The 11,152-nt window shown below is 39.9% G+C and overlaps 1 protein-coding gene across 1 annotated transcript in view; it reads right to left on the bottom strand.

Moving 5' to 3' along the window:
* Positions 1–4,691: 4,691 nt before the first annotated feature.
* The window catches only part of Melk (maternal embryonic leucine zipper kinase), a 112,908-nt gene continuing 106,447 nt past the window's right edge, over positions 4,692–11,152 (bottom strand). The window contains exons 15-16 of the mRNA XM_013026582.1: positions 7,189–7,292; positions 4,692–5,172 (exon numbers count right to left, since the gene is read on the bottom strand). Coding sequence (XP_012882036.1) covers positions 4,995–5,172; positions 7,189–7,292 — 282 coding nt within the window. The 3' untranslated portion in view covers positions 4,692–4,994. The remainder of the gene's footprint in view (positions 5,173–7,188; positions 7,293–11,152) is intronic.

The raw sequence follows: 11,152 nt of genomic DNA, 5'->3' as shown, positions 1-11,152 counted from the left end.
CTTTTTTCTTTTTGCTTATGTGGTGCTGAGGAATCAAACCCAGGGCCTCAGGCATGCAAGGCAAGCGCTCTACCACTGAGCCACCTTCCCAGCCCCTGTTTTGTTTTGTCGATTGTGGGACTTGAACTCTGGGCCTGGGCACTGTCCCTCAGCTCTTCAGCTCAAGGCGAGTGCTCTACCACTTGAGTCACAGTGCCACTTCTAGTCTTTTGGTGGTTAATTGGAGATAAGAGTCTCTCGGACTGTTCCTGCCCAGGCTGGCTTTGAACTGGGATCCTCAGATCTCAGCCTCCTGAGTAGCTAGGATTACAGGTGTGAGCCACCAGCACCCAGCTGAATTTTCAGCTTTTAATGGAGATCCTGGCTTTTCAGATTTAATAGCAACCCTCGATTTCTGGATGGTTCTCATCTGTAAGGACAAATGTGGGAAATGTCCCATTTACAATACATCTTTGATTTTGTTTTGTTTTGTTTTTTTTGGGTCCGGTCGTGAGGTCTGAACTCTGGGCCTGGGTGCTGTCCCTCAGCTCTTCAGCTCAAGGATAGCGCACTACCACTTGAGCCACAGCGCCTCTTCCGGCTTTTTCTCTTATGTGGTGCTAGGGAATCGAACCCAGGGCCTCATGCATGCAAGGCAAGCGCTCTACCACTGAGCCACCTTCCCAGCCCTACAATACATCTTTGAAAGTCTCCTATGAAATAATCTTTCTGCTCTGTGACTCTGTTTGGTGACTTAGATTGTGCTTCTATGAATATTCCTCTCTGTGAAGGGTTTTTCAAAGTATATAAACCCAACTGGGAAATCAGAATAGCAAGCAAATCCACAGAATGGATACTACATGTGGAAGTGCGTCATCCAGGCTGGAGTAGCCTTGCAAGAAGCCATGTGTGTGGAGTGTATTTTTATGTCACCTGGGGAGGTGTTTTGAGTTACCAGTTAGCTGGCGCTCATATTAGCTGAAATTTTGATCTGTCATTCCAACTTACACTGAAATCAACTCTTGATGTCATCTGATACCTGAAATGTTAAACACATTTGTACATGTGTGTCATGTTTATAGAAACATACCTGGAAATAGGCAGTGGCTTATCCAGGGTCATACAGCAGAACAAGGCTCAGGGTCCATGTGCTTGAGTCCCCACATCCAGTGCTCTTCCTGCTAAACTGCGGTCTCATGGACAAAATACCACAGCTGATCTTGGAGAATTCTTTACCATTCCTCAAAGTAGGAAGTCATACCCCAAACTATTCTCTTCATACACTAAGAGAAACAAATATCACTTAGAAAGTTGGCTTAGAGGGAGGATTGTGTAGGATGGAGGCAGAGCAGGCCCTGTGGGAATATGCAGGCATTTTGGTGCTTCCCATTGTCTTTTTAGGATTCCCAGTGTCTTAAGGATTTTGGTTGCGGGCCAATTGGAGTATTCCTTCCCATATTTCACCTTAAATTCAATAAATGTTGACTGAATAAATGAAGTTAGAAATGAGCCAAATCAGGTGTAGTTGCATACACCAGTCATCCCTGAACTCAAGAGGCTGAAGCAAGAAGATGCAGAGTTCAAGGACAGCCTAGGTTACATAGCAAGACCCTATCTGTCTGAGACAGAGACAGAAAAGAATAAGAAAGAAAAGAGGAGAGAAAGAGAGAAGGAGAAAGGAAGAAAGAGAGAAGGAGAAAGGAAGAAAGAGAGAAAGAAAGAGAAAGAGAAAAGAGGGGAAGGAGAAAAGGAAAAGGAAAAGAAAGGAGGAGGGAAAGGAAGGGAGGGGGAGACATAGATATGAAGAAAAAATGGAATTTTAAATAAATGGCTAATGGCTAATCACTTAATGGTAGATGTTTGGTAATGGAAGGATTAGGATGGGAGTACATACCCAGTTTGTTTTGTAAAGACGATCCTGCAGTTTGGAGGATACTGTGATCTTCTAGCAAGGTCTGGGAACCCCTGTGCCATGAGTTGTACATATTCTTACAGCCTCTCTTTGAGAAGACACTACTTTTCTACTACATAGTTGATAACCTGAAGCATTAAGAAGCCATCCAACTGCTCAGTCACCCTGCTAAGATATAACAGAGCTTTTACATTATCTGCTGTTTCAAACATCTTAAAATGTTAAAACACCTAGCAACAATCCAAGTTCTCTTCCACTTACGACATATCCCCACCAACATGGGTCCTTTTGTAATTGCTATTTTGTCACTGTCCTACTTGCTGGCATTTCAGAAAGATATTCTAGACTTACTTTGCATATTGCCTGCCCTAGCTATTTCTCCAAGGATTTTTGTTTCCTTTTGTCTTCAGAACAGTATTAAAAGCCAACATCTAGTCATTGGGTATGATTATTGCTATTGTGATTATTGCTGGGATGTCTGATAGGCCCTGTCATCAGCCAGAGAAAACAAATATGTGTGGGTATACCATATATTATATTATAAATTAAATAGGCATATATATGCCTATCAATCTAAACATGTAATCTTAGCAATATGGCCACTAGGATTATCATCCCCATGGACCATTCTAGCCTCTTTCTTTGTTATCTACAAATTTCCACCCTGGCTTCCACCATCAACTGCCCATTTCCTGTATACTTTGCATCCATGGCATAAGTGGCATGTGACATATATATTGCATGTGTAGCATGTATAACATACAGGGCATATGTGTGACCTATATGACATGCATGTCAAGAGCAACATGTCAAAATAGCATCCATGTTGACATATCAAAATGACATCCATGTCATGAATGGCATACATGTTAAAATGGTATGCATGTCAAGAGTGATGTACATGTCAAAGATGACACACATCAAGCATGTCATCTGACATGTGTGTTAATTTTGACAGGCATGCTGATTTTGCCATGCATGTCAGATTCCACGTGTCATTTGTAACATGCATGTTAGTTTTAGCACGTTGTCATCTATGACATGTCAGTTGACAGGTGTCAATTGTGACGTGTCAATTTTGATGCATTGTGACTCGAGTTGATTTTGACATGTCCATTTTGATGTGTCCATTTTGAAATGTGTTATTTGTGACATGTCAATTTTGACATGTTATTTGCAGCATGTGTTGATTTTTATGTCATTTGTGACATGTCAATTTTGACAAGTGTCAATATTGATACATGTCATTTGATTTTGACATGCCATTTGTGATGTGTCAATGTTGACGTGCATGTAGATTCTGTCATGTCAATGTTGACGTGCCATTTGTGCATGTCAATTTTGACAAGTCACTTGTGACATGTATCTAATTGTAACATGTCAATTTTGACATGTGTCACGTGTGACATGCATGTAGATTTTAACATGCCACTTGTGACATGTGCCAATTTTGATGTATCACTTGTAATGTGCATGTCTATTTTGGCATGTCAGAATCAACATACATGTCAACATCAACACGTGTCAAAATCAACACCCATGTCACAAGGGAAGAGAAGGGGAAATACTGAGTTATAAACATTTTAAAGGGGTGGATCTTTTTTGTGGGGAGGAGGGGACCTTGAACTCTAGGCCCAGGCGCTGTTCCTGAACTCTTCTTCAGCTCAAGGCTAGAGTTTTAACACTTGAGCCACAGTACTACTTCCAGTTTTCTGATGGTTAGTTGGAGATAAGTGTCAAGGACTTTCCTGCCTGGGCTGGCTTTGAACCACAATCCTCAGATCTCAGCCTCCTGAGTAGCTGGGATTACACACATGAGCCACCACCAACAAAAGGGGTGAATCTTATAGCATGTGAATTGTAACTAGGAAAGCTGTTACTAAACAACGGAAATCCTTTGCTGGCTCTTCTTTACCAAAGCACTTACTTTAGCAGGACACTGAGGCTCATGATTTATTTCTAAATAAACTCAACTCTTATCTCTTATTTCCTTCTTACACCACCTTCTAAGTCAATACTTAATGATCACAGGCCTTTGTACAGAATCCTACCACTTAGAAACGTTTCACTCCCCTCTTCTCTTGCTGGCAAATTACTATTTTTCATGAACAAATGCTGTTCATCCCAAGAAATCATTCCTACCTTCAATCTTGTGTAAGCTGTGAAACCTGATCTATACATCTGCCTCAACAGCACTTTTGAACTCCCTGAGTTTATAGCCAGTCTCACCCTTGGCTCCATGATCTAATGCTTGTAAAGCACTTAGTGTTTATTGAATAAATGAATGACAAAACACTCCCTCACTACTGACCAGAAATCGTGCTATTTTTCCTCCAACTAGTTTAATTGGTAAAAATCCATACAAATGTAACTTGAGTTCTAGCCTTTAGAGACCAATAAAATGAAATAAAAATACAAATTTGGTGCCAACATTGAGACTTAGAAAATTACCATAAAGTAACATTTCATGGGGGTTCATAGTTCGGATACTTATCATTGTTGACTGAACATACTTACTGGAGTCAATACTCTTTTATTCAACATATTAAATGTGTTGTTTAACTCTGGTAACCACAGCTGTGACTTAGTTAACGATCTCAATAAATCCTACTTAAATCAGAGACAGGAAAAAATTATGCAAATGAATTCTTATCTGTTTTTCTGCCCAAGGCATATCTGATAACAGATAAAACATACTCCAAATAGTCTCTATTTAATAGTCAGGAAGCCATTTGAGGTTTTATTTGGATCGAAATCAAATACAAAGAAAAGAAGCCTGCTATATTCACAAATGGTTTTATTTCAGAAAGAAATCATACATCAAAAGGAGACATAGATAAGAGCTTACATTCTCTTATAGAAGTGAAACTAGGAAAGTCAACAGTTATTAATATACAAAGCCACCTGATTAAAAAAGACAGTAACAGATAATGACAGATGGGCTTGCCTTAGATTCACCCAGGAAATACTTTTTTTTGTTTAAAAACAAGAAAGCATTGGTCTTTAGAAACGAGTTTGTAGTTCTAATGGACTTTGAAAATCAAACCAATCACCCCAGTCTCACCCCCACACTCATCCTGGCAGGATGGAAACCATCCATCAATTACACCTTGCAGCTAGATAGGATATCTTCCACTAATCTCTTGTAAACCCAGGCATCACCCTTAAGCCGCTGCCTCCTGATACCCACCACGTCGGGTTTTTGAAGTTGGCACACTTCTAGTTCAAACTGCATTGTCACCTTGCCAAAATCTGACTGTGTTTGACACTTCAGTGTATAGCTAGAAAAAACAAGATAAGATACCAGTTAGTAAAAGAACCATGAATATTCTGGATAATACTAGACAGAGTTGTTTTAAGCTTCTTGGAGGCAGTAGGGGAAATAAGCCATTATTTCACATGAAGCAATGTATTACTGTTTAGTTTCCAAATGGCCTAGCTATGCTTTAGTGACAGAGTATGACTGGTGTTTTCCTACAAGCTGAGTGAGGATCCTAAGAAAGGGTGTTGAAAGAGGATAAGAGGTGTTGCAGAATTCTCCTTTGCTCCAAAGGACAGCTCTTCTTTCATAGCAGAACATGCCATTCACACTCATGAAGTCTGGCATTTTTTTATGCAACCCTTTTTAACAGTGTAATCCAATAACATCAGGCCAGTTTCACAATGCTCATAACAAAGAACAGAGAAGATTAAGAACATTTTGTGTCCATGTGCCTCATATGAAATATAAACAAAACTAAAGCCACTACCCTACCAGAAAGACATCTATTTTTTGAGGTTTTTAAAAGAATAATAAGAGATTATGATTACTGAAGCACTTTATAGCAGAAAGAAAAGCAAAGGAAAAATCCAAGAGGATGGCACATTCCAATAGTTGAAACATACAGCATTTATAGTCACAACTGCACATCACCTCCCCTGACAATGGAAGGCCCAGTCAAGTGAAGCTTTAAGCTAATCTTAAGAAATAAGATTAATAGCTTAGCACTGGTGGCTTATGCCTGTAATCCTATCTACTCAGGAGACTGAGACCTGGAGAATCTCAGTTAGTTCAAAGCCAACCTAAGCAAAAAAGTCCATGAGATTCCATCTCCAATTTACCAGCCAAAAGCTGGGCTAAAGACATGGTTCAAGTGATGGTAAAGCACTAGCCAAGAGCAAGAAAGCCAAGTGAGCTTTCAAAGCCCCAAGGTCAGGCCCCAGTACTGGCGTGCACAGGCGCACGCATACAAGCATACACATACACACAAATTTTGCACAGGGAAAATTATAATTTTAATTCACATAAAATTATTTTACATGACAGTTTTGTCTTAGTGATCTTAAATAAACAACAAACCCAAGCCTGCATGCACGTGTGAGTTTTCCTCAAAAGTGTATAGAAATTATATTTGTTACATATAAGGAGAGTTCACAAAATATCATTCTCTGCTTATTTAGTTATGCTTAGGGGAAGGGTATGATCCCTTAAATATCAACAGTCAACTTAAGAAATACCAAAACACCCTAGCCTTAAGGTTCTTGACAGGAAAAAGCAGCAACCTCAATGAAAATAATTCAGTTATAAGGAGGATTATCAGCCATTCACCTTTTCTGGGGAAAAAATGGTATACTGCTGAGATTAGTAACACCATACCACTGAAAAACAACTTTTGCTTTCCTGCTTTGTCACAAAAAAGTAAAAGCAAAAACAAAGTAAAGGAAAAGAAAAGATCAGGACAGAGTCCTTCGGTTGCTCAGGAGGACAAAGTATTGGTTAGCATCTAGTTAGTGATCTCCTGAGAGAGAGATTGCATGCTGAGGGAAAGATTATCCAAAGTCTATGCTAGAGATCAGGATAGACTGTGGCCAAGAAGCCTCTGATGGCCGTTCACTCAAAAGCAAGGGAAGTTTAAGTAGAATACCTCCTTTATGTACTGAAAACCTAATCCTGCAAGACAGACAGTCACAAAGAGAAGGATTAACTATAAATCACTGATTTGTTCCAAGTGTCTCACTCATTTAATTATACTTTACAAATATACTTGTAAAAATAAAATTTGTAAAAATTAAAGGAGAACTACAAGTTTAGATTTTCCTTTTCTCAAAGTCTAATTTTGAAAGTGGTAACAAGACTGGTGCTTAAAACTCAAACCTAACAAAGAGAATAAATTGTGAGCAATGACATTAGTATAAAAGCTTTCTGGAAAGTAGTGGGATCTTTCTTTTTTTTTTTAGCTAGCAAGTTAGGAGAAGAAAACAAATCAGTGCACATTTCTTCAAAGTCTACAAAGCAGGAAGTAAAAAATGGTTCTTACCCCTTTTGTATAAAGTCCACATGCTTCTTTGGAAGAACAGACATTATTTCATTCAAGAGTTGATCAGGATTCACTAATTTGGTTGTAGTCACATTGTAGTGAAGCTTAAAAAGAAAAAGAAAAAATGAGAAGTAAATCTATATTCACATAAAACCAGCCTCCCCAACCTACACATCTAAAACAACCTCAAAGAAAAAAAGCTCAAGGAAATACTAAAAGCCAACTCTCAGATAATTGGGTTAGGGCAACTGGGAAAGTCAGGAGAAATAGTATTTAGTAGGAACCATACCTATATTATCTATTATACTTTCATCTTCTACCAATCTTTTAAAGCAAATAGCTATTAAGTAGCATCAACCTGTCTATGTGTTGGAACTCTATTTCTTTCTTCCTTCCCATACCAGGATGCACATTAATAAGTCCTGAAATGCAGGGGCTGGGAAGGTGGCTCAGTGGTAGAGCACTTGCCTTGCATGCCTGAGGCCCTGGGTTCGATTCCTCAGCACCACATAAGCAAAAAGAAAAAAGCCGGAAGTGGTGCTGTGGCTCAAGTGGTAGAGTGCTAGCCTTCAGCTGAAGAGCTGAGGGACAGCGCCAAGGCCCAGTGTTCAGGCCCACAACCGGACCCAAAAAAAAAAAAAAGTATCTCTAGTTGCACTGATCATGGTAAAACACACCTATAATTCAAGAAGTCTGGAGGCTAAGAGACAGAAAGATAGCTAGTTTGAAGCAAGCCTGGGCTGCATGGAAGACTCTGTGTGTGTGTGTGTGTGTGTGTGTGTGTGACAGACAGACACACAAGCAGGAAGGCAGGCAGGCAGACAGATAGGAGAGATAGGAGAGATAGATAGATAGATAGATAGATAGATAGATAGATAGATAGATAGATAGATAGATAGATAGATAGATAGATTTTGGTCAGGTCATACTTTCCTCAGCCCCAGTTTCTATATCCATTGATGGTAGGTAACAGTTCCTCTATTTCCCTACATTACTACAAGGCCCACATGAGACATAAGCAGCCTTCAGAAACTATGAAACACTCTCTTATCTAATTTGTTAGTCCATGCCCCCTTCTAGCCAGCTAAGAACATTTAAGGAAGCATACTAAGGACACTCATCCATATGGCACAAGCCATCAATCTGAAAGATCCCATGGATGGGAAAGTCGGGGCCCCACAGATGGAGGCCAGACCCTGTTCTCAACTCACCATCTACTTGGGGAGGCTCCCACTTGGCTACCGCTGGTTTCATGCATTATTCAATCACAAGAGTCACCCTACAGTGGCCTGTTAGTGTCCTTCACACCGTTTGAGAGTGTCTTCAAGTAGGGCAGATAAGAAACAAGGAGCTGAATGACTTTGAACACACCTGCAGAATGCAGATGAGCCAGGTGCTTTGGCAGCATGGGGCTCCTCATGGAGAAGGCAGAGGGAGTCCAAACATTAGAGGGGACAGTGACAGCTACACAATGTGGACATCCTGTCCTTTGTGATACTAGTGCTTTGTTCTTTTAATAGTGTTTGCTCCTGGAGGAACTCTCTGGGCTTGCCTATTTATTTATCTATTTGCTTACTTACTTACTTATTATGAGATAGGGTTTCACGATGTAGCCCAGGCTGGCCTTGAACTTAACCATACTCCTGCTGCTTCCTTCTGGATCACCACATCAGCTAATCTTTAGGTGTATATAAACTCCCCTCTATTTCAGTTTTACCCTTATTGTATTTCAGTTCACATTCATGCCTCTAAACTCATTTGATTCTCAAAACTACCTTGTATGTAAACAAATTATTTCATTCTCTTGAGTCTAGAACACAATTTTTTTTTTTTTTGTCAGTCATGGGGCTTGAATTCTGGGTCTGGACGCTGCCCCTTAGCTCTTCAACTCAAGGCAAGCATTCTACCATTTGAGCCACAGTGTCACTTCTGGTTTTCTGAGTGGTTTATTAGAGATAAGAGTCTCACAGCCTTTCCTGCCCAAGCTGGCTTTGAACCATGATCCTCAGATCTCAGCTTCCTGAGTAGCTAGGATTATAAACATGAGCCACCAGCACCAGGCTTTAGAATACAATTCTTGAGTCCGCATTCACATAGTCTGAATTCAGCTTGGTCAGTCCTGATGCTCAATGCTTCATATGCTCTCATGAACCCCAATGTCCTACATCCTTTCCCTTCTCTACTTGATCCATGCTAAATAATGATTTTATTTTGTATGTTGCATAGAGATTCCAAACTAGTAGAAAACAAACTTGAATGAGCTTAAGCAAAGAGGAGAAAGCTATTATAAAGAAAGGAAAGGTGCAAATCTCAAGAAGGGATATCCATGGGTAGTGCTCTCTCTCTTTCTCTCTCTCTCTCTTCTAGCCCAGGTATCCAACTTCAGGACTAAATATCAGTGAGAATACCTCTGAGGATAAAATAGGAGAATTAGGAATAATCCTAATAGAATTAGTGCTGGGAAACTTCTATAGATTAGTATGTGTGAGACATACATATCATTCAAAAATATATTGAACCAGGTGTTGGTGGCTCACACCTGTAATCCTAGCTACTCAGGAGGCTGAGATCTGAGGATCCTGGTTTGATGCCAGCCCAGGCAGGAAAATCCATAAAACTTATCTCCAATTAACTAGCAGAAAACCAGAAGTGGTGCTGTGGCTCAAAGTGGTAGAGCAGTGGCCTTGAGTGAAAAAGCTCAGGGACAGAGCCCAGGCCCTGAGTTCAAGTCCCACAACTGACAAAAACAAAAACAAAACCCCAAAAAGCATATTGAGCACTTACTATGTCCTAGCAGCAGTGAGTGGTGGACACTGTCAGATGATACAGTCACTTAATGACAGTTATGGTATGATAGAAGAGAAGGAGAGGATACATACCACAGCAGGTCAGGAGAGTAGCTATACTCATATCTGATAAAAACAGACTTCAGTCTACAATTAGTCAGAAGAGACAAAAGAGGTCACTTCATGTTAAGAAAGGGAACATCAAAGGGATATAGCAAGTGTTAATTTATACACACCAAAGTTGGCATACCCAATTTCATTAAACAAACACTACTGAACTTATAAGCATAGACAGACCTCACATAATATATCAATAGATCGGTCATTTAAACAAACAGCAAAGACAACAACAAAAAACCCAAAGAAATTTCAGAGTTCACACTATAGATCAGATGGACTTAACAGAAGTCTACAGAATATTCCATCCAGCAGCTTCACAATACACATTCTTCTCAACAGCTCATAGAACTTTCCATGAAATCAATTTTATACATTTATGTTTTATAGACATATATTCTAGGACATAAAGCATATTTACAAAAAAAGAATTTCTGTACTTTGGTCAGGTTTTTACATCAATTAATCTTTCCTTTCTCCAGATGTTCAGATGCTTCTTTTTATCTTAGTTCATTATATTCCAAAAGGATCCCAAATTATCTGTGTCTTAGCATCAGAACACCCTCTGACTAACACACATGCTCCCCCTGCCCCTCGGGCCCCTCCCCCCCTCTATGTCTTCCCCACCACCACACACACCTACTCCTAATAGTCATACCCTCCTCCTCCTCTTCTTTTTCTTCTTCTTCCTCCTCCTTCTCCTCCTTTTTTTTTTTTTTTGTATGCCAGTATTGGGTTTTGAACTAAGGACCTCCTGCTCTCATTCAGCTTTTTCACTCATGGCTGGCTCTCTACCACTTGATCCACATCTTCAGTTCATTTTTACTGTTGGAGGTAAGAACTTCAGGGATTTGTCTGCCTGGGCTGACTTCAAACCTCACTCCTCAGATATCAGCTGCCTGAGTAGCTAGGATTAGCCAATAGGTAGGACTCTAGACCAGTGCCTGGCAACATTCTGCTTTTTATTTTATCTTTTTCCCTCTCCTCCAGAAGAAAATTTGATTGCCTTAAACATGTTCTATAGTGGTTAAAATCTTGGCTAGAATAATTTTCTTTTTTTT

This window comes from Dipodomys ordii, unplaced genomic scaffold (genome assembly GCF_000151885.1).
Source record: "Dipodomys ordii isolate 6190 unplaced genomic scaffold, Dord_2.0 Scaffold95, whole genome shotgun sequence".
Taxonomy (NCBI): domain Eukaryota; kingdom Metazoa; phylum Chordata; class Mammalia; order Rodentia; family Heteromyidae; genus Dipodomys; species Dipodomys ordii.
This window is presented reverse-complemented; position numbering and strand designations above follow the sequence as displayed.